Here is a 23,427-nt window from a genome sequence, read left to right as displayed (position 1 = left end):
TTTTATTGCTGAGCTTTATTTGGGGGGGGGGGCAAATAAGGACCCCCCCCATTTTATGGGGACCCCCCCAGCACCAGCACTGCACTATGGGAGACCATTGGGTCAATGGAATCAATGGGATCATTGGGGTCTCTATGGGATTATTGGGGTCTCTATGGGATCTATGGGGTCTATGGGGTCTCTATGGGATCATTGGGCTCTCTATGGGGTTATTGGGGTCTCTATGGGGTCTCTATGGGATCATTGGTGTCTCAATGGGATTATTGGGGTCTCTGTGGGATCAATGGGGTCTCTATGGGATCTATGGGATTATTGGGGTCTCTATGGGGTCTCTATGGGGTCATTGGGGTCTCTATGGGGTCTCAATGGGATTATTGGGGTCTCAATTGGGACTCTATGGGATTATTGGAGTCTCTATGGGATCAATGGGGTCTCAATGAGATCAGTGGGGTCTCTATGGGATCTATGGGATTATTGGGGTCTCTATGGGGTCTCAATGGGGTCTCAATGAGATCAATGGGGTCTCTATGGGATCTATGGGGTCATTGGGGTCTCTATGGGGTCTCAATGGGATTATTGGGGTCTCTATGGGGACTCTATGGGGTCTCAATGAGATCAGTGGGGTCTCTATGGGATCAATGGGGTCTCTATGGAATCTATGGAATTATTGGGGTCTTTGTGAGGTCTCAGTGGGATTATTGGGGTCTCTTCAGGGTCTATGGGGTCTCTATGGGGTCTCTATGGGATCATTGGGGTCTCTATGGGGTCATTGGGGTCTCAATGAGATCAATGGGGTCTCTTATGGAATCTATGGGATTATTGGGGTCTCTATGGGGTCTCAGTGGTGCCATTGGGGTCTCTATGGGGTCTCTATGGGGTCACCCCCCCTCAATAACCCCCCCAATGGGAACCCCCCAATGGGACCCCCCCCATTAACTCCCCCCACTCACTTCCCGTCCCTCCTCCCAATCAACCAATCAACCCCCCCCTCCCTCTAATTGGGGGGGGTCCCCATCAATCCCTCCCCCCCTCCCCTTTAATTGGGGGGGGGTCCCATCAATCAACCCCCTCCTCCCTCTAATTGGGGGGGGGTCCCATCAATCAACCCCCCCCTCCCTTTAATTGGGGGGGGGCTCGTTCTCCCATTGGCCGCTGTTTAATGGTGGGGGGGGGCGGGGCTGAGGTTGCGCGTTACGACCGGCGGATCCGAAGCGACGGCGGCTCCTTCCCCCCCCCCCCCCCAAAACCAACCCCCCCCCACCCCATAGGGACCCCCCCCACCTCATAGAGACCCCCCCCATATTACAGCCCCCCCAAGGTAAGTCCAGCCCCCCCCCCCATAACGATAACGGGCGGTTCCCTGCATCCCCCCCCCCCCCATCCCGGTTCGCATCGTGGGGGGGGGTCCCGCTTTGTTTAATGGCGGGGGGGGTTTAATGGCCGGATCCCGTTGATGGTTGTGGGGCCGGGGGGGGGGGGGGCGATGTGGGGCCGGGGGGGGGGGGGGCGATGTGGGGCCGGTGTGTGTGGGGGGGGGGTGTCAAGGTGACCGGAGTGTGGGGGGGGGGGATGTGAGGTGTCTATGGGGGCTGGGGGGGATGTGTGGGGCTCTATGGGGTGTCTATGGGGCTCTATGGGGCCTGGGGAGATGTGTGGGGCTCTATGGGGTATCTATGGGGCTCTATGGGGCCTGGGGGGGGATGTATGGGGCTCTATGGGGCCAGCTCTGGGGCTGGGGGCTCAATGGGGGTATCTATGGGGCCTGGGGGGGGTTGTAGGGTGCTGTGGGGCTGTATGGGGGCTCTATGGGGGTATCTATGGGGCTCTATGGGGTATCTATGGGGCCTGGGGGGGGGGGTTGTAGGATGCTGTGGGGCAGGGAGCTCTATGGGGTATCTATGGGGGTCTATTGGGCTCTATGGAGCCTGGGGGCTCTGTGGGGGTATCTATGGGGCTCTATGGGATATCTATGGGGCCTGGGGGCTCTATTGGGGTATCTTTGGGGCTCTATGGGGTATCTATGGGGCCTGTGGGGGGTTGTAGGATGCTGTGGGGCAGGGGGCTATATGGGGTATCTATGGGGCTCTGTGGGGTATCTTTGGGGCTCTATGGGGTATCTTTGGGGCCTGGGGTGGGGTTGTAGGATGCTGTGGGGCAGGGGGCTCTATGGGGTATCTATGGGGGTCTATTGGGCTCTATGGAGCCTGGGGGCTCTGTGGGGGTATCTATGGGGCTCTATGGGGTATCTATGGGGCCTGGGGGCTCTATTGGGGTATCTATGGGGCTCTATGGGGTATCTATGGGGCCTGGGGGCTCTATTGGGGTATCTTTGGGGCTCTATGGGGTATCTATGGGGCCTGAGTGGGGGTCTGTAGGATGCTGTGGGGCAGGGGGCTCTATGGGGGTATCTGTGGGGCTCTATGGGTTATCTATGGGGTATCTATGGGGCATGGGGGCTCTGTGGGGGTATCTATGGGGCTCTATGGGGTATCTATGGGGCCTGGGGGGGGTTGTAGGATGCTGTGGGGCAGGGGGCTCTATGGGGTATCTATGGGGGTATCTATGGGGCTCTATGGGGTATCTATGGGGGTCTATTGGGCTCTATGGGGCCTGGGGCTCTGTGGGGGTATCTATGGGGCTCTATGGGGTATCTATGGGGCCTGGGGGCTCTATTGGGGTATCTTTGGGGCTCTATGGGGTATCTATGGGGCCTGCGGGGGGGTTGTAGGATGCTGTGGGGCAGGGGGCTCTATGGGGTATCTATGGGGGTCTATTGGGCTCTATGGAGCCTGGGGGCTCTGTGGGGGTATCTATGGGGCTCTATGGGGTATCTATGGGGCCTGGGCCTGCGGGGGGGTTGTAGGATGCTGTGGGGCAGGGGGCTCTATGGGGGTATCTATGGGGCTCTATGGGGGTATCTATGGGGCTCTATGGGGGTATCTATGGGGCTCTATGGGTATCTTTGGGGCCTGGGGGGTGGTTGTAGGATGCTGTGGGGCTGGGGGGTCTATGGGGTATCTATGGGGCTCTATGGGGGTATCTATGGGCTCTATGGGGTATCTATGGGGCTCTATGGGGTATCTATGGGGCTCTATGGGGGTATCTATGGGGCTCTATGGGGGTATCTATGGGGCTCTATGGGGGTATCTATGGGGCTCTATGGGGTATCTTTTGGGGCCTGGGGTGGGGTTGTAGGATGCTGTGGGGCTGGGGGGTCTATGGGGTATCTATGGGGTTCTATGGGGTATCTATGGGGTTCTATGGGGGGCTCTGTAGGAGGCTGTGGGGGTGTATGTGGGGCTGGGGGTGTGTATGGGATTCTGTGGGGCTGGGGGGGTCTGTGGCGTTGAGGGGTCTCTATGGGGTGGTTTATGGGGCTGTATGGGGGTCTGGGAGGTCTGGGGGGGTCTTTATGGGGTCTTATGGGGCTGCATGGGGGACTATGAGGTCTCTGTGGGCCTGTAGGGCTGCATGGGGGGGCTATGGGGTGGCTATGGGGTCTGGGGGGCTCTATGGGGTCTATAGGGCTGCATGGGGTGGCTATGGGGTCTGGGGGTCTCTATGGGGTCTGGTGGGGTTTCTATGGGGTCTGGGGTTTTCTATGGGGCCTATAGGGCTGCATGGGGTGGCTATAGGGTTTGGGGGTCTCTATGGGGTCTGGGGTCTCTATGGGGCCTATAGGGCTGCATGGGGTCTCTATGGGGTCTGGGGGTCTCTATGGGGTCTGCGGTCTCTATGGGACCTATAGGGCTGTATGGGGGGCTATGGGGTCTATAGGGCTGCATGGGGTCTCTATGGGGTCTGGGGTCTCTATGGGGCCTATAGGGTCTCCCACCCTTATAGGACGATGGCTGAGGTGGGGCCGGTGGAGGTGCCCCCCCCCTCCAATAACAACAACGGCCCCTGGGACGGGACCCCCCCTCCCCCCCCCACGGACAGCGCCCCCCCCCCAACATTGAGCCGAGGGGGGGGGGACGAGAACGGAGCCCCCCCCCAAAAAGGATTCGAGTGCTCCAGGATCAAAGCGCTGGCAGGTAAATGGGGGGGGGGGCTTATAATGGGGGGGGGCTTATAATGGGGATCAATGGGGGGGGGGCTTATAATGGGGATCAATGGGGGGGGGCTTATAATGGGGGGGGGGGGCTTATAATGGGGATCAATTGGGGGCGGGGGTTATAATGGGGATCAATGAGGGGGGGGCTTATAATGGGGGGGGTCCCGTTAATGGGGATCAATGGGGGGGGGTTTATAATGGGGGGGCTATGGGGTGGGGGGGGTATAATGGGGGGGTCCCGTTAATAGGTATCAATGGGCTGGGGGGGGGAATAAAGGGTGGGGGGCGGATAATAGGGGTCTGTGGGGGGGGGTCCCATTAATGGGTCTTAATGGGGGGGGTCTTATTAATGGGGGCTCTTAATGGGGGGGCTATTGGGGGGGGTCTAATTAATGGGGGGCTACTGGGGGGTCTTAATGGGGGGGGGTCTCATTAATGGGGGGTTATTGGGGTGGGCTCATTAATGTGGGGGGGCTTCCTGGGGGGGTCTTATTAATGGGAGGGGTCTTAATGGGGGGGATATTGGGGGGGTTCATTAATGGGGGGGCTACTGAGGGGGTCTTATTAATGGGGGGGTCAATTGAGGGGGGGGTCGTGTTTTATTATGGGGGGGATCCCGTTATTTATTATGGGGGGTCCTATTATTAATAATGGGGGGGATCCAGTTATTTATAATGGGGGGGGGTCCCGTTATTTATTTTGGGGGGGGTCGTGTTTTTATTATGGGGGTCCCATTATTTCTAATGGGGTTCCCATTATTCCCTATGGCCCCATTATTCCCTATGGCCCCATTCTATCCAATGGCCCCATTATTCCCTATGGACCCATTCTATCCAATGGCCCCCAATGGCCCCATTCTATCCAATGGCTCCCATTATTCCCTATGGCTCCCATTATTCCCTATGGCTCCCATTATTCCCTATGGCTCCCATTATTCCCTATGGCTCCCATTATTCCCTATGGCTCCCATTATTCCCTATGGCTCCCATTCTATCCAATGGCCCCATTCTATCCTATGGCCCCATTATTCCCTATGGGCTCCCATTATTTCCTATGGGCTCCCATTATCCCCAATGGCCCCATTATCCCCTATGGCCCCATTATCCCCTATGGCCCCATTATCCCCTATGGCCCCATTATCCCCTATGGCCCCATTATCCCCTATGGCCCCATTATTCCCTATGGCTCCCATTATTCCCTATGGCTCCCATTATTCCCTATGGCCCCATTGTATCCAATGGCCCCATTATCCCCTATGGCCCCATTGTACCCAATGGCCCCATTATCCCCTATGGCTCCCATTATCCCCTATGGCCCCATTGTAGCCAATGGCCCCATTGTAGCCAATGGCCCCATTGTAGCCAATGGCCCCATTGTAGCCAATGGCCCCATTGTACCCTATGGCCCCATTATACCCAATGGCGCTGCTCTCTGTCGCCCCCTGCAGACGAGCGCGAGTCGGTGCAGATGAAAACCTTCGTCAAGTGGCTCAACTCGCACCTGGCGCAGATCGACTGTCACGTGACCGACCTGTACCGGGACCTCAGGGACGGGGTGATACTGACCAGACTATTAGGGCTGTTATCGGGGGAGACAATGGTGAGACCCTATAGGTTATATGGGATCCTATAACATATAATGGGACCCCATAACCCATAATGGGATCCTATAGCCTGTAATGGGACCCTATAACCCTAATGGGGTGATACTGACACGGCTATTGGGGCTGTTATCGGGGGAGGACATGGTGAGACCCTATAGGTTATATGGGATCCTATAACCCATAATGGGATCCTATAGACCCTATAACCCATAATGGGATCCTATAACCCATAATGGGATCCTATAGCCTGTAATGGGACCCTATAACCCTAATGGGGTGATACTGACCAGACTATCGGGGCTGCTGTCGGGGGAGGACATGGTGAGACCCTATAAGGGATCCTATAGACCCTATAGCCTGTAATGGGACCTTATAGACCCCATAACCCATAATGGGACCCTATAACCCTAATGGGGTGATACTGACCCGGCTATTAGGGCTGCTGTTGGGGGAGGACATGGTGAGACCCTATAAGGGATCCTATAAGTTATATGGGATCCTATAATCTGTAATGAGACCCTATAACTGATAATGGGACCCTATAACCTGTAATGGGACCCTGAGACCCCCACCCCAAATGGGGTCCTTAAAGGGATGTAATGACCCCATTGATCCCAATGGGATTTTAGGACCCGATTTGGGATCTCTATAGGGTCTTAACCCCCCCATTGATCTCAATAGGGTTTGGGGTCCTTATAGGGTCTGATTTGGGGTCCTTATAGGGATTCGATGCCTCCATTCATTCCAATGGGGTTTGGGGTCCTTATAGGGTTTTAATTCCCCCATTCACCCCAATGGGATTTTAGGGTCTTTTTGGGGTCCTTATAGGGATTCAATGGTCCCATTCACCCCAATGGGATTTGGGGCCCCATTTGGGATCCCTATAGGGATGTAATGATTCCATTGATCCCAATGGGGTTTGGGGTCCTTATAGGGTTTTAATTCCCCCATTGATCCCAATGGCATTTTAGGGTCCTTATAGGAATTCAATGACTCCATTCATTCCAATGGGATTTGGGGCCCCATTTGGGGTCTCTATAGGGTTTTAATCCCCCCATTGATCTCAATGGGGTTTGGGGTCTCTATAGGGGTTTTATTCCCCCATTGACCCCAATGGGATCTCAAGGTCTGATTTGGGGTCTTTATAGGGTTTTAATCCCCCCATTCACCCCAATGGGATTTTAGGGTCTTTTTGGGGTCCTTATAGGGATGTAATGACCCCATTGATCCCAATGGGGTTTGGGGTCCTTATAGGGTTTGATTTGGGTTCCTTATAGGGATTCGATGCCTCCATTCATTCCAATGGGGTTTGGGGTCCTTATAGGGTTTTAACTCCCCTATTCACCCCAATGGGATTTTGGGCCCCATTTGGGGTCTTTGTAGGGTTTTAATCCCCCCATTGATCCCAATGGGGTTTGGGGTCTCTATAGGGTTTTATTCCCCCATTGACCCCAATGGGATCTCAGGGTCTGATTTGGGATCCCTATAGGGATGTAATGACCCCATTGATCTCAATGGGATTTTAGGACCAGATTTGGGATCTCTATAGGGTCTTAACCCCCCCATTGATCTCAATGGGGTTTGGGGTCCTTATAGGGTCTGATTTGGGGTCCTTATAGGGATTCAATGACTCCATTCATTCCAATGGGGTTTTGGGGTTCATTTGGGGTCTCTATAGGGTTTTAACCCCCCCATTGATCCCAGTGGGATTTTGGGGCCCCATTTGGGGTCTCTATTGGGATGTATTGATCCCAATGGGATTTTGGGGTCCTTATAGGGTTTTAACTCCCCCATTGACCCCAATGGGATTTTAGGGTCTGATTTGGGATCCCTATAGGGATGTAATGACCCCATTGATCTCAATGGGATTTTAGGACCCGATTTGGGGTCTCTATAGGGTCTTAACCCCCCATTGATCCCAATGGGGTTTGGGGTCCTTATAGGGTCTGATTTGGGGTCCTTATAGGGATTCGATGCCTCCATTCATCCCAATGGGGTTTGGGGTCCTTATAGGGTTTTAATTCCCCCATTGATCCCAATGGGATTTTAGGGTCTTTTTGGGGTCCTTATAGGGATTCAATGGTCCCATTCACCCCAATGGGGTTTGGGGTCCTTATAGGGTTTGATTTGGGGTCCTTATAGGGATTCAATGGTCCCATTCACCCCAATGGGGTTTGGGGCCCATTTGGGATCCCTATAGGGATGTAATGACCCCATTGATCCCAATGGGATTTTAGGGTCCTTATAGGGATTCAATGACTCCATTCATTCCAATGGGATTTGGGGCTCCATTTGGGGTCTCTATAGGGTTTTAATCCCCCCATTGATCCCAATGGGGTTTGGGGTCTCTATAGGGTTTTAATTCCCCCATTGATCCCAATGGGATTTTAGGGTCTGATTTGGGATCCCTATAGGGATGTAATGATTCCATTGATCCCAATGGGATTTGGGGGTCCTTATAGGGTTTGATTTGGGGTCCTTATAGGGATTCAATGGTCCCATTCACCCCAATGGGATTTTGGGGCCCATTTGGGATCCCTATAGGGATGTAATGACCCCATTGATCCCAATGGGATTTTAGGGTCCTTATAGGGATTCGATGCCTCCATTCATCCCAATGGGATTTTGGGGTCCTTATAGGGTTTTAACTCCCCTATTCACCCCAATGGGATTTTGGGGTCTGATTTGGGGTCTCTATAGGGTTTTAACCCCCCCATTGATCCCAATGGGATTTTGGGCCCCATTTGGGGTCTCTATAGGGTTTTAATCCCCCATTGACCCCAATGGGATCTCAGGGTCTGATTTGGGGTCTTTATAGGGTTTTAATGCCCCCATTGATCCCAATGGGATCTTAGGGTCTTTTTGGGGTCCTTATAGGGATTCAATGGTCCCATTCACCCCAATGGGATTTGGGGCCCCATTTGGGATCCCTATAGGGATGTAATGACCCCATTGATCCCAATGGGGTTTGGGGTCCTTATAGGGCTTTATTCCCCATTGACCCCAATGGGATTTTGGGCTGAATTCCCCCATTTTTGGTCCATTTCAGCCCCGTCCGACCCGCGGCCGGATGCGGATTCACTCATTGGAGACTGTGATCAATGGATCCCAATGGGGTTTGGGGTCCCTATAGGGATGTAATGACCCCATTGATCCCAATGGGGGTTTGGGTCCCTATAGGGATGTATTGACCCCACAGTGATTTTGGGTTAAATTCCCCCATTTTTGGTCCATTTCAGCCCCGTCCGACGCGCGGCCGGATGCGGATTCACTCATTGGAGACCGTGGACAAAGTGCTGCAGTTCTTAAAGGAGCAGCGCGTCCATTTGGAGAACGTGGGGTCACATGACATCGTGGATGGGAACCACAGGCTGACGCTGGGCCTCATATGGACCATTATACTGAGGTTCCAGGTATTGACCCTATAGATACATATGGGGTTATGGGGATATATGGGGATATATGGGGATATATGGGGTTATATGGGGTTATATGGGGTTATATGGGGTTATAGGGCTCATATGGACCATTATACTCAGGTTCCAGGTATTGACCCTATAGATACATATGGGGTTATGGGGATATATGGGGTGAGATATAGATATATGGGGTTATAGGGATATATATGGTTATGGGGTTATGGGGTTATATGGGGTTATAGGGCTCATATGGACCATTATACTGAGGTTCCAGGTATTGACCCTATAGATATATGGGGTTATAGGGATATATGGGGTTATGGGGTGAGATATAGATATATGAGGTTATAGGGATATATGGGGTTATGGGGATATATGGGGTTATATGGGGTTGTAGGGCTCATATGGACCATTATACTCAGGTTCCAGGTATTGACCCTATAGGTGTATGGGGTGCTATGGGGTTATAGGGATATATGGGGTGCTATGGGGATATATGGGGTTATGGGGTGAGATATAGATATATGGGGTTATAGGGATATATGGGGTTATAGATATATGGGGTTATATGGGGTTATATGGGGTTATATGGGGTTATATGGGGTTATATGGGGTTATATGGGGTTATAGGGCTCATATGGACCATTATACTGAGGTTCCAGGTACGGCCCTATAGGTGTATATGGGGTTATGGGGATATATGGGGTTATGGGGATATATGGGGTTATAGATATATGGGGTTATGGGGTTATATGGGGTTATAGGGCTCATATGGACCATTATACTCAGGTTCCAGGTATTGACCCTATAGATACATATGGGGTTACAGGGATATATGGGGTTATGGGGTGAGATATAGATATATGGGGTTATGGGGTTATAGATATATGGGGTGTTATGGGGTTATATGGGGTTATAGGGCTCATATGGACCATTATACTGAGGTTCCAGGTACGGCCCTATAGATATATGGGGTTATAGGGATATATGGGGTTATGGGGTGAGATATAGATATATGGGGTTATAGGGCTCATATGGACCATCATCCTCAGGTTCCAGGTATTAATATATTGGGGGATATAGGGTGGGAACCCCCCAGCCCCATAGATGTGGGGTTATAGGGTGGGGTTATAGAGTGGGGACCCCCCCCAGCCCCATAGATGTGGGGTTATAGGGTGCCCCATGGCTGCCCCATTGCTGCCCCATTGCTGCCCCATGGCTGCCCCATAGATGGGGGTTATAGGCTGCCCCATGGCCGCCCCATTGCTGCCCCATGGCTGCCCCATGGCTGCCCCATGGCTGCCCCATGGCTGCCCCATAGATCCAGGTGATTAAGATCAAGACTGAGGACAATCGTGAGACGCGCTCGGCCAAGGACGCGCTGCTGCTGTGGTGCCAGATGAAGACGGCGGGGTGAGACCCCAGCCCCATAACCAGCCCCATAACTAACACCCCCAGCCCCATAACCAGCCCCATAACCAGCCCCATAACCAGCCCCAGCCCCATAACTAACACCCCCAGCCCCATAACCAACCCCAGCCCCATAACCAGCCCCATAACCAGCCCCATAACCACCCCAGCCCCATAACTAACACCCCCAGCCCCATAACCAGCCCCATAACCAGCCCCATAACTAACACCCCCAGCCCCATAACCCAACCCTATAACCAACCCCAGCCCCATAACCAGCCCAACCCCTGCCCCATAACCAACCCCAGCCCCATAACCCAGCCCCATAGCCATCCCCCAGCCCCATAACTCAGCCCCATAGCCAACCCCAGCCCCATAGCCATCCCCCAGCCCCATAACCCAGCCCCATAGCCAGCCCCCAGCCCCATAACCCAGCCCCATAACCCAGCCCCATAACCCAGCCCCATAACCCAGCCCCATAACCCAGCCCCATAACCCAGCCCCATAACCCAGCCCCATAACCCAGTGCCATAACCCCACCCCATAGCCATCCCCCAGCCCCATAACCCAGCCCCATAGCCAGCCCCCAGCCCCATAGCCATCCCCCAGCCCCATAACCCCGCCCCATAGCCATCCCCCAGCCCCATAACCCAGCCCCATAGCCAACCCCAGCTCCATAACCCAGCCCCATAGCCATCCCCCAGCCCCATAACCCAGCCCCATAACCCAGCCCCATAGCCATCCCTCAGCCCCATAGCCCAGCCCCATAGCCAACCCCATCCCCATAGCCCAGCCCCATAACCCAGCCCCATAGCCAACCCCAGCCCCATAACCCAGCCCCATAGCCAGCCCCAAGCCCCAGCCCCCAGCCCCATAGCCATCCCCCAGCTCCATAACTCAGCCCCATAGCCTACCCCAGCCCCATAGCCCAGCCCCATAACCCAGCCCCATAGCCATCCCCTAGCCCCATAACCCCGCCCCATAACCCAGCCCCATAGCCATCCCTCAGCCCCATAACCCAGCCCCATAGCCATCCCCCAGCTCCATAACCCAGCCCCATAACCCAGCCCCATAGCCAACCCCAGCCCCATAACCCCCCCCCCAGCCCCACATTGGGGCTGACCCCCATCTCCCCCCCATGTCAGGTACCCAGGTGTGAACGTCCAGAACTTCACGACCAGCTGGAGGGACGGGCTGGCGTTCAATGCCCTCATCCACAAACACCGGTCAGCTGTGGGGCTGGGTCAGCTGTGGGGCTGGGATGTGGGGCTGGGATTGGTTATGGGGCTGGGATGTGGGGCTGGGTCAGCTGTGGGGCTGGGATTGGTTATGGGGCTGGGATTGGTTATGGGGCTGGGATTGGTTATGGGGCTGGGATGTGGGGCTGGGTCAGCTGTGGGGCTGGGATGTGGGGCTGGGATGTGGGGCTGGGATTGGTTATGGGGCTGGGTCAGCTGTGGGGCTGGGGTTGGTTATGGGGCTGGGATGTGGGGCTGGGTCAGCTGTGGGGCTGGGATTGGTTATGGGGCTGGGATGTGGGGCTGGGTCACTTGTGGGGCTGGGTTGTGGGGCTGGGTTTTGGGGCTGGTTGTGGGGCTCAGCCTTCAATGCCCTCATCCACAAACAACGGTCAGCTGTGGGGCTGGGATGTGGGGCTGGGATTGGTTATGGGGCTGGGATGTGGGGCTGGGTCAGCTGTGGGGCTGGGATTGGTTATGGGGCTGGGTCAGCTGTGGGGCTGGGATGTGGGGCTGGGTCACTTGTGGTGCTGGTTGTGGGGCTGGGTTGTGGGGCTGGTTGTGGAGCTCAGCCTTCAACGCCCTCATCCACAAACACCGGTCAGTTGTGGGGCTGGGTTGTGGGGCTGGTTGTGGGGCTGGGATGTGGGGCTGGTTGTGGGGCTCAGCCTTCAACACCCTCATCCACAAACACCGGTCAGTTGTGGGGCTGGGATGTGGGGCTGGGATGTGGGGCTGGGTTTTGGGGCTGGTTGTGGGGCTGGGTTGTGGGGCTGGTTGTGGGGCTGGGTTGTGGGGCTGGGTTTTGGGGCTGGTTGTGGGGCTGGGTTGTGGGGCTGGGTTGTGGGGCTGGTTGTGGGGCTGAGTTATGGGGCTGGTTGTGGGGCTCAGCCTTCCATGCCCTCATCCACAAACAACGGTCAGCTGTGGGGCTGGGATTGGTTATGGGGCTGGGTCACTTGTGGGGCTGGGATGTGGGGCTGGTTGTGGGGCTCAGATTTGGGTCTGGGAGGGGTTATGGGGTATGGGGGGGGTTATGGGGCTGGGGGGGGGGTTATAGGGTCTGGGGGTGTTATGGGGTATGGGGGGGGGGTTATGGGGCTGAGGTTGAGGTGGTTATGGGGTTGGGTTGGTTATGGGGCTGGTTGTGGGGCTCAGATGTGGGTCTGGGGGGGGTTATGGGGTCTGGGAGGGATTATGGGGCTATGGGGTTTGGGGGGATGTTATGGGGTATGGGGGAGGTTATAGGGTCTGGGGGTGTTATGGGGCTGGGGGGGGGGGGTTATGGGGCTGAGGTTGGGTTGGTTATGGGGCTGGGGTTGGTTATGGGTTGGTTATGGGGCTGGGGTTGGTTATGGGGCTGGGGTTGGTTATGGGGCTGGGGTTGGTTATGGGGTTGGGTTGGTTATGGGGCTGGGGTCGGTTATGGGGCTGGGGTCGGTTATGGGGCTGGGGTCGGTTATGGGGCTGGGGTTGGTTATGGGTTGGTTATGGGGCTGGGGTTGGTTATGGGGCTGAGTTATGGGGCTGGTTGTGGGGCTCAGCCTTCAACACCCTGATCCACAAACACTGGGCACTTGTGGGTCCCAGTTGTGGGTCCCGGTTGTGGGTCCCAGTTGTGGGTCTCGGTTGTGGGGTCAGTTGTGGGGCTGGTTGTGTTTTGGGTTGAAATGAGCCGGATTTGGGTCCGTCCATAGGCCGGATTTGGTGGATTTCCATAAACTGACCAAGTCCAACGCGACCCACAACCTGCAAAGTGCGTTCAGCACCGCGGAGACGCAGCTGGGGATCAGCAGACTGCTGGACCCTGAGGGTATGGGGGATATAGGGTTATATGGGATGGTTATAGGGGATATAGGGGATATGGGGTTATATGGGGTTATAGGGGATATGGGGAGACACAGCTGGGGATCAGCAGACTGCTGGACCCCGAGGGTATGGGGGATATAGGGGGATATAGGGGATATGGGGTTATAGGGGATATATGGGGTTATGGGGTTATGGGGGATATGGGGAGACACAGCTGGGGATCAGCAGACTGCTGGACCCCGAGGGTATGGGGGATATGGGGTTATAGGGGATATAGGGTTATATGGGGGGATATATGGGGAGATATGGGGTATATGGGGTTATGGGGTATATGGGGTTATAGGGGATATGGGGAGACACAGCTGGGGATCAGCAGACTGCTCGACCCTGAGGGTATGGGGGATATAGGGTTATATGGGATGGTTATAGGGGATATAGGGGATATGGGGTTATATGGGGTTATGGGGTATATGGGGTTATGGGGGATATGGGGAGACGCAGCTGGGGATCAGCAGGCTGCTGGACCCCGAGGGTATGGGGAGATATGGGGGATATGGGGTTATGGGGGTTATAGGGGATATGGGGGGATATATGGGGGGAGATATGGGGTTATGGGGGATATAGGGGTTATAGGGGATATGGGGGGATATGGGGTTATAGGGGATATGGGGAGACACAGCTGGGGATCAGCAGACTGCTGGACCCCGAGGGTATGGGGAGATATGGGGTTATAGGGGATATAGGGTTATATGGGATGGTTATAGGGGATATGGGGATATATGGGGTTATAGGGGATATATGGGGTTATAGGGGATATATGGGGTTATAGGGGATATATGGGGTTATAGGGGATATATGGGGTTATAGGGGGATATGGGGTTATAGGGGGATATGGGGTTATAGGGGGATATGGGGTTATAGGGGATATGGGGGGATATGGGGAGACACAGCTGGGGATCAGCAGACTGCTGGACCCCGAGGGTACGGGGATATAGGGGGGATATGGGGTTATAGGGGGATATGGGGGGATATAGGGGCAAGAATGGGGGATATGGGGTAGTTATGGGGGGATATGGGGGGTCCCTGCCCCTATTATTGGTGTCCCTGCCCCTATTGATCCCTGCCCCATTGATCCCTGCCCCATTGATCCCTGCCCCATTGCTCCCTGCCCCATTGATCCTGCCCCATTGATCCCTGCCCCATTGATCCCTATTATTGTGTCCCTGCCCCATTGATCCCTGCCCCATTGATCCCTGCCCCATTGATCCCTATTATTGTGTCCCTGCCCCATTGACAGACGTGCTGATGGAGGACCCCGATGAGAAATCCATCGTGACCTACGTGGTGTCGTTCTACCATCACTTCTCCAGGATGAAGGCGCTGGCTGTGGAGGGGAAGCGCATCGGGAAGGTGGGCGGCCCCATAGGGACCCTTATAGGGTCCCCTTATAGGATCCCCCTTTGTAGGGTCTGTCTCTGTAGGGTCCCCCCTTATAGGATCCTCCCTTATAGGATCCCCCTTTGTAGGGTCTCCCCTGTAGGGACCCCTTGTAGGGTCACCCCTTATAGGGTCTCCTCTATGGGGTCTCCATCTGTAGGGTCCCCCTTGTAGGGTCCCTCCCTGAATGGTCCCCCCATGTAGAACCCCCTCTGGGGTCACCCCTTATGGGGTCCCCTTCTGTAGGGTCCCCCCTATGGGGTCTCCATCTGTAGGGTCCCCCCCATAAGGTCCCCTCTGTAGGGTCCCCCCTATGGGGTGTCCCCCTTGTAGGGTCTCCCCTTATAGGATCCCCCCTTATAGGGTCTCTCTCTTTAGGGTCTCCCCTGTAGGGGCCCCCTATGGGGTCTCCATCTGTAGGGTCCCCCCTTATAGGGTCACCCCTTATAGGGTCTCCATCTGTAGGGTCCCTGCTATGGGGTCCCCTTATAGGATCCTCCCTTATAGGGTCTCCCCTGTAGGGTTCCCCCTGAAGGATCCTCCCTTATAGGATCCTCCCTTATAGGATCCCTCTTATAGGGTCCCTGCTATGTGTTCTCCATCTGTAGGGTCTTGTTGTAGGGTCTCTCTATGGGTCCCCATTGTAGGGTCTCTCTATAGGGTCCCATTGTAGGGTGTGTCTCTCTGTAGGGTCTCCCCTATGGGGTCTCCATCTGTAGGGTCCCCTCTGTAGGGTCCCCTGTATGGGGTCCCCTTATAGGATCCTCCCTTATAGGATCCTCCCTTTATAGGGTCTCCCCTTATAGGGTCCCCGCTATAGGTTCTCCATGTGTAGGGTCCCCCTTGTAGGGTCTGTCTCTATAGGATCCCCCCTTATAGGATCCCCCCTATGGGGTCCCCCCTTATAGGATCCCCCCTTATAGGGTCTCTCTCTTTAGGGTCTCCCCTGTAGGGTCCCCCCTATGGGGTCTCCATCTGTAGGGTCCCCGTTGTAGTGTCTCTCTATAGGATCCCCCATAGTGTCCCATTGTAGTATCGTTGTCCCCATTATAGGGTCTCTCTGTGTCCCATTGTATTGTCTGTGTGTCCCCATTGTAGTGTCTCTCTATGTGTTCTGTTGTAGGGTGTGTCTCTATAGGTCCCCGTTGTAGGGTGTCTCTATGGGTCCCGTTGTAGGGTTTCTATAGGGTCCATTGTAGGGTCTCTCTATAGGATCCCGTTATAGTGTCTCTGTGTCCCCATTGTAGTGTCTCTCTATGGGTCCCGTTGTAGTGTCTCTCTATAGGATCCCCCATAGTGTCCCATTGTATTGTCTGTGTGTCCCCATTGTAGGGTCTCTCTATGGGTCCCGTTGTAGTGTCTGTCTCTATGGGTCCTGTTGTAGGGTCTCTCTATAGGGTCCATTGTAGTGTCTCTCTATGGGTTCCCGTTGTAGGGTGTGTCTCTCTGTAGGGTCTCCCCTTATAGGATCTTCCCTTATAGGTTCTCCCCTGTAGGGTTCCCCCTATGGGGTCCCCTTATGGGATCCTCCCTTATAGGGTCTCCCCCTGTAGGTTCCCCCCTATGGGGTCTCCATCTGTAGGGTCCCCTCTGTAGGGTCCCCTGTATGGGGTCCCCTTATAGGATCCCCCCTTGTGGGATCCTCCCTTATAGGGTCTCCGTCTGTAGGGTCCATGCTATGGGGTCCCCTTATAGGATCCTCCCTTATAGGATCCCCCTTATAGGATCCTCCCTTATAGGGTCTCCCCCTGTGGGATCCCCCCTATGGGGTCTCCATCTGTAGGGTCCCCCCCATAAGGTCCCCTCTGTAGGGTCCCCCCTATGGGGTCCCCTTATAGGATCCCCCCTTGTAGGGTCCCCCCTATGGGGTCTCCATCTGTAGGGTCCCCTCTGTAGGGTCCCCTGTATGGGGTCCCCTTATAGGATCCCCCCTTGTGGGATCCTCCCTTATAGGGTCTCCCTTTATAGGATCCCCTCTTATGGGATCCTCCCTTATAGGGTCTCCATCTGTAGGGTCCCTGCTATGGGGTCCCCTTATAGGATCCCCCTTATAGGGTCCCCCCTATGGGTTCTCCATGTGTAGGGTCCCCATTGTAGTGTCTCTCTATAGGGTCCTGTTGTAGGGTTTCTATAGGGTCCCGTTGTAGTGTCTCTCTATAGGATCCCCCATAGTGTCCCATTGTAGTGTCTGTCTCTATAGGGTCCCATTGTATTGTCTGTGTGTCCCCATTGTAGTGTCTCTCTATAGGGTCCCATTGTAGTGTCTCTATAGGGTCCTGTTATAGGGTCTCTCTGTGTTCCCTGTTGTAGGGTGTGTCTCTATAGGTCCCCATTGTAGGGTGTCTCTATAGGGGTCCCGTTGTAGGGTCTCTCTATAGGGTCCCATTGTAGGGTGTGTCTCTCTGTAGGGTCTCCCCTGTGGGGTCTCCCCCTGTAGGGTCCCCCCTATGGGGTCCCCTTATAGGATCCCCCCTTGTAGGGTCCCCCCTTATAGGATCCTCCCTTATAGGGTCTCCATCTGTAGGGTCCCTGCTATGGGGTCCCCTTATAGGATCCTCCCTTATAGGTTCTCCCCTGTAGGGTCCCCCCTATGGGTTCTCCATCTGTAGGGTCCCCCTTGTAGGGTCTGTCTCTATAGGGTCCCCCCTTATAGGATCCTCCCTTATAGGGTCTCCCTTTATAGGGTCCCCTCTGTGGGGTCTCCCCCTGTAGGGTCCCCCTGTGGGGTCCCCCCTTATAGGATCCTCCCTTATAGGGTCCCCCCTTTGTAGGGTCCCCCCTTATAGGGTCTCTCTCTGTAGGGTCTCCCCTTATAGGATCCCCTTATAGGTTCTCCCCTGTAGGGTCCCCCCTATGGGGTCTCCATCTGTAGGGTCCCCCCTTATAGGGTCCCCCCTTACAGGGTCCCCCCTTATAGGGTCACCCCTTTGTAGGGTCTCCCCTTATAGGATCCCCTTATAGGGTCTCCCCTTATAGGGTCTCCATCTGTAGGGTCCCTGCTATGGGGTCCCCTTATAGGATCCTCCCTTATAGGGTCCCCCCTTATGGGGTCCCCCCTATGGGTTCTCCATCTGTAGGGTCCCCCTTGTAGGGTCTGTCTCTATAGGGTCCCCCCTTTGTAGGGTCTCCCTTTGTATGGTCTCCCCTTATAGGGTCTCCCCTTATAGGGTCCCCCCTATGGGTTCTGCATGTGTAGTGTCCCCATTGTAGGGTGTGTCTCTATAGGGTCCCGTTGTAGGGTCTCTCTATAGGTCCCCATTGTAGGGTGTCTCTATGGGGTCCCATTGTAGTGTCTGTGTGTCCCCATTGTAGGGTCTCTCTATGGGTCCCGTTGTAGTGTCTGTCTCTATGGGTCCTGTTGTAGGGTTTCTATAGGGTCCATTGTAGTGTCTCTCTATGGGTTCCCGTTGTAGGGTCTCTCTCTGTAGGGTCTCCCCTTATAGGATCCTCCCTTATAGGTTCTCCCCTGTAGGGTTCCCCCTATGGGGTCCCCTTACAGGATCCCCCCTTATGGGATCCTCCCTTATAGGGTCTCCCCCTGTAGGTTCCCCCCTATGGGGTCTCCATCTGTAGGGTCCCCCTTGTAGGGTCTCTCTCTGTAGTGTCTCCCCTTATAGGGTCCGCCCTTATAGGGTCTCTCTCTTTAGGGTCTCCCCTGTAGGGTCCCCCCTATGGGGTCTCCATCTGTAGGGTCCCCTTATAGGGTCCCCCCTTATGGGATCCTCCCTTATAGGGTCTCCCCTGTAGGGTCCCCCCTATGGGGTCTCCATCTGTAGGGTCCCCTTATAGGATCCCCCCTTATAGGGTCTCCCCTGTAGGGTCCCCCCTATGGGGTCTCCATCTGTAGGGTCCCCCTTGTAGGGTCTCTCTCTGTAGTGTCTCCCCTTATAGGGTCCGCCCTTATAGGGTCTCTCTCTTTAGGGTCTCCCTTTATAGGGTCCCCCCTGTGGGGTCCCCCCTTATAGGGTCCCCCCTTATAGGGTCCCCCTTATAGGGTCTCTCTCTGTAGGGTCTCCCCTTATAGGATCCTCCCTTGTAGGGTTCCCCCTGTGGGGTCCCCCCTTATAGGATCCTCCCTTATGGGATCCTCCCTTATAGGATCCCCCTGTAGTGTCCTCCCTTATAAGATCCCCCTTATAGGGTCCCCGCTATGTGTTCTCCATGTGTAGTGTCCCCATTGTAGGGTGTGTCTCTATGGGTCCCGTTGTAGGGTTTCTATAGGGTCCATTGTAGTGTCTCTCTATAGGATCCCCCATAGTGTCCCGTTGTAGTGTCTGTGTGTCCCCATTGTAGGGTCTCTCTATGGGTCCCGTTGTAGTGTCTGTCTCTATGGGTCCTGTTGTAGGGTTTCTATAGGGTCCATTGTAGGGTCTCTCTATGGGGTCCCCGTTGTAGGGTCTGTCTCTATAGGGTCCCCCCTTATAGGATCCTCCCTTTATAGGGTCTCCCTTTATAGGGTCCCCCCCTGTGGGGTCCTCCCTTATAGGATCCTCCCTTATAGGGTCTCCCTTTATAGGGTCCCCGCTATGGGTTCTCCATGTGTAGGGTCCTCCTTATAAGGTCTCTCTCTATAGGGTCCCTTTATAGGGTCCCCGCTATGTGTTCTCCATGTGTAGTGTCCCCAATGTAGGGTGTGTCTCTATAGGGTCCCGTTGTAGGGTCTCTCTATAGGGTCCATTGTAGGGTCTCTCTATGGGGTCCTGTTGTAGGGTCTCTCTATGGGTCCCCATTGTAGGGTGTGTCTCTATGGGTCCCATTGTAGGGTGTCTCTCTCTGTAGGGTCTCCCCTTATAGGATCCCCCTGTAGGGTCCCCCTATGGGGTCCCCTTATAGGATCCCTCCTTGTAGGGTCCCCCCTTATAGGATCCTCCCTTATAGGGTCTCCATCTGTAGGGTCCCTGCTATGGGGTCCCCTTATAGGATCCTCCCTTATAAGATCCCCCTTATAGGGTTCCCCCTATGGGTTCTCCATGTGTGGGGTCCCCATTGTAGTGTGTCTCTATAGGGTCCCCGTTGTAGGGTCTCTCTATGGGTCCCATTGTAGGGTGTGTCTGTATGGGGTCCCTGTTGTAGGGTGTCTCTCTCTGTAGGGTCTCCCCTTATAGGGTCCCCCCTGTGGGGTCTTCCCCTGTAGGGTCCCCCCCATAAGGTCCCCTCTGTAGGGTCCCCCCTATGGGGTCCCCTTATAGGATCCCCCCTTATAGGGTCCCCCCTATGGGGTCTCCATCTGTAGGGTCTCCCCTTATAAGGTCTCCCCTTATAGGGTCCCCTTATAGGATCCCCCTTTGTAGGGTCCCCCCTGTGGGGTCCCCCCTTATAGGATCCCCCCTTATAGGGTCTCTCTCTTTAGGGTCTCCCCTGTAGGGTCCCCCCTATGGGGTCTCCATCTGTAGGGTCCCCTTATAGGGTCCCCCCTTATGGGATCCTCCCTTATAGGGTCTCCCCTGTAGTGTCCTCCCTTATAAGATCCCCCTTTATGGGGTCCCCGCTATGTGTTCTCCATGTGTAGGGTCCCCATTGTAGGGTGTGTCTCTATAGGGTCCCATTGTAGGGTTTCTATAGGGTCCATTGTAGTGTCTCTCTATAGGATCCCGTTATAGTGTCTCTGTGTCCCCATTGTAGGGTGTCTCTATGGGTCCCTGTTGTAGGGTCTCTCTATGTGTCCCATTACAGTGTCTGTGTCCCATTACTGTCCCTGTCCCCCCCAGTTCCTGGACTCAGTTCTGTCGGTCTCTGCGCTGACGCGTCGTTACGAGGTTTTAGCGGCCGAACTTTTGTCCTGGATCCGCGGCACCGAGTCCAGCATCAACGAGAGGAGATTCGCCAACTCCCTGCAGGGCGTGCAGCAGCAGCTGCAGGCGTTCAGTGCATTCAGTACTATGGAGAAACCTTGCAAGTGAGATATGGGGGGATATGGGGGGATATGGGGTGATATGGGGGGATATGGGGGGATATGGGGAGATATGGGGGGATATGGGGTGTCTATGGGGTGATATGGGGCGCTATGGGGCGCTATGGGGTGATATGGGGGGATATGGGGGTGATATGGGGGTGATATGGGGGGATATGGGGGTGATATGGGGGTGATATGGGGGGATATGGGGGGATATGGGGGTGATATGGGGGGATATGGGGGTGATATGGGGGTGATATGGGGGGATATGGGGGGATATGGGGGTGATATGGGGGGATATGGGGCGCTATGGGGTGCTGGGGGTGCAGCAACAGCTGCAGGCGTTCAGTGCATTCAGTACCATGGAGAAACCCTGCAAGTGAGATATGGGGCGATATGGGGTGTCTATGGGATATCTATGGGGCGCTATGGGGTGTCTATGGGGTGATATGGGGCACTGGGGGGCACGTGGGGGGCAGTGGGTTTGGGGTCGGTCCACTATGGGGCACTGGGGGTGACTCCTATGGGGAGTTTGGGGTCCCATGGGGGGCAGTGGGTGTGGGGTGGGACCTCAAACCCTGCCCCATAACTGCCCCAACCCTGCCCCATAAGTGACCCAACCCTGCCCCATAAGTGACCCTGCCCCATAACTGACCCTGCCCCATAAGTGACCCAACCCTGCCCCATAAGTGACCCTGCCCCATAACTGACCCAACCCTGCCCCATAACTGCCCCAACCCTGCCCCATAAGTGACCCAACCCTGCCCCATAAGTGACTCACCCCCTGCCCCATAAGTGCAGGTTCCAGGAGAAGGGGAACCTGGAGGTGCTGCTGTTCTCCATCCAAAGCCAATTGAGGGCGGCCAACCGCAGGATCTACGTGCCCGGGGAAGGGAGGAGCATCGCAGACATCAACAAGGTCATCTATGGGGCAGGGGGCCGGTCTGTGGGGCAGGGAGCTGATCTATGGGGCAGGGGGCTCATCTATGGGGCAGGGGGCTGATCTATGGGGCAGGGGGCCGGTCTGTGGGGCAGGGGGCTCATCTATGGGGCAGGGAGCATAGCCCCTCATAGCCCACCCCATAGCCCACCATAACCCCCCATATCCCCCACATATCCCCATGTACACTCATGTACCCCCATATCCTCTCCATACCCCCCCATACCCCCCCATATCCCCCCATATAACCCCATAGGGACCCCATATCCCCCCCATAGCCCCCATATTCCTCCCTCCCCACCCCCATATCCCACCCCATAGTCCCCCTAGGCCCCCATATCCCCCCATTATAACCTGCCCCATCTCCCCCCCATCTCTCCCTCATATCCCCCATATAGGCCCCATATCCCCCCCATATCCCATTATAACCCCCCCATCTCCCCCTATTAACCCCCCCATCTCCCCCCATCTCCCCCCTATAGGCCCCATAGCCCTCCCTCCCCCCCCCCCCATAACCCCCATCTCCCCCTATTAACCCCCCCATCTCCCCCCATAGCCCCCCTATAGGCCCCATATCCCGTTATAACCCCCCCATCTCCCCCTATTAACCCCCCCATCTCCCCCCATAGCCCCCCCATAGCCCCCATATCCCTCTCTCCCCACCCCCATATCCCACCCCATAGCCCCCCTAGGCCCCCATATCCCATTATAATCCCCCATCTCCCCCTATTAACCCCCCCATCTCCCCCCATATCCCCCTATATCCCCCCATATCCCCCCATCTCCCCCCTATAGGCCCCATAGCCCTCCCTCCCCCCCATCTCCCCCTATTAACCCCCCATCTCCCCCCATAGCCCCCCTACAGGCCCCATATCCCCCCATATCTCATTATAACCCCCCCATATCCCCCTACAGGCCCCATATCCCATTATAACCCCCCATCTCCCCCATGTCCCCCATTAAAGGCCTGGGCGGCGCTGGAGAAGGCTGAGCACGACCGCGAGGTGGCGCTGAGACACGAGTTGATCCGGCAGGAGAAACTGGAGCGAATGGCGCAAAGATTCGAACATAAAGCAGCAATGAGGGAGGCATGGCTCAGTGAGAACCAGAGGCTGGTGGCACAGGTATAGGGGGGCTATAGGGATCTATGGGGGGTCTATGGGGGGATATGGGGGGCTATAGGGGGTCTATGGGGGATATAAGGGTCTATAGGGGATATATGGGGGGGATATGGGAGTCTATAGGGGATATATGGGGGGATATGGGGGTCTATGGGGGGATATAGGGGATATGGGGGGCTATAGGGGATATATGGGGGGATATGGGGGTCTATAGGGGTACATGGGGGTACATTGGGAAATAGAGGGGATATATGGGGGGATATGGGGAGATATAGGGGTCTATAGAGGAGATATGGGGGATATGGGGGGCTATAGGGGGTCTATAGGGGATATATGGGGGGATATGGGGAGATATAGGGGTCTATAGGGGGGGTATGGGGGGCTGTAGGGGATGTATGGGTGTCTATAGGGGGTCTATGGGGGGGATATGGGGGTCTATGGGGAGATATAAGGGTCTATAGGGGATATGGGGGGGTCTATGGGGGGATATGGGGGGTTATGGG

The 23,427-nt window shown here is 55.5% G+C and overlaps 1 protein-coding gene across 1 annotated transcript in view; it reads left to right on the top strand.

The window, feature by feature from the left end:
• The first annotated feature begins 3,832 nt into the window (after window positions 1-3,832).
• The window catches only part of SPTBN4 (spectrin beta, non-erythrocytic 4), a 55,981-nt gene continuing 36,386 nt past the window's right edge, over window positions 3,833-23,427 (top strand). Inside the window, 10 exon segments of the mRNA XM_085531603.1 lie at window positions 3,833-4,034; window positions 5,502-5,653; window positions 8,897-9,070; window positions 10,398-10,489; window positions 11,632-11,712; window positions 13,422-13,537; window positions 14,831-14,943; window positions 20,679-20,866; window positions 21,665-21,782; window positions 22,769-22,927. Of these exon segments, the coding sequence (XP_085387729.1) occupies window positions 3,848-4,034; window positions 5,502-5,653; window positions 8,897-9,070; window positions 10,398-10,489; window positions 11,632-11,712; window positions 13,422-13,537; window positions 14,831-14,943; window positions 20,679-20,866; window positions 21,665-21,782; window positions 22,769-22,927 (1,380 nt within the window). The 5' untranslated portion in view covers window positions 3,833-3,847.

Source organism: Coturnix japonica, unplaced genomic scaffold, assembly GCF_054131305.1.
Source record: "Coturnix japonica strain WE unplaced genomic scaffold, WE-NBRP24 Scf043, whole genome shotgun sequence".
Classification (NCBI taxonomy): Eukaryota; Metazoa; Chordata; class Aves; order Galliformes; family Phasianidae; genus Coturnix; species Coturnix japonica.
Note: the sequence above shows the minus strand (reverse complement) of the source record. Positions and strands in the feature narration are given on the sequence as shown.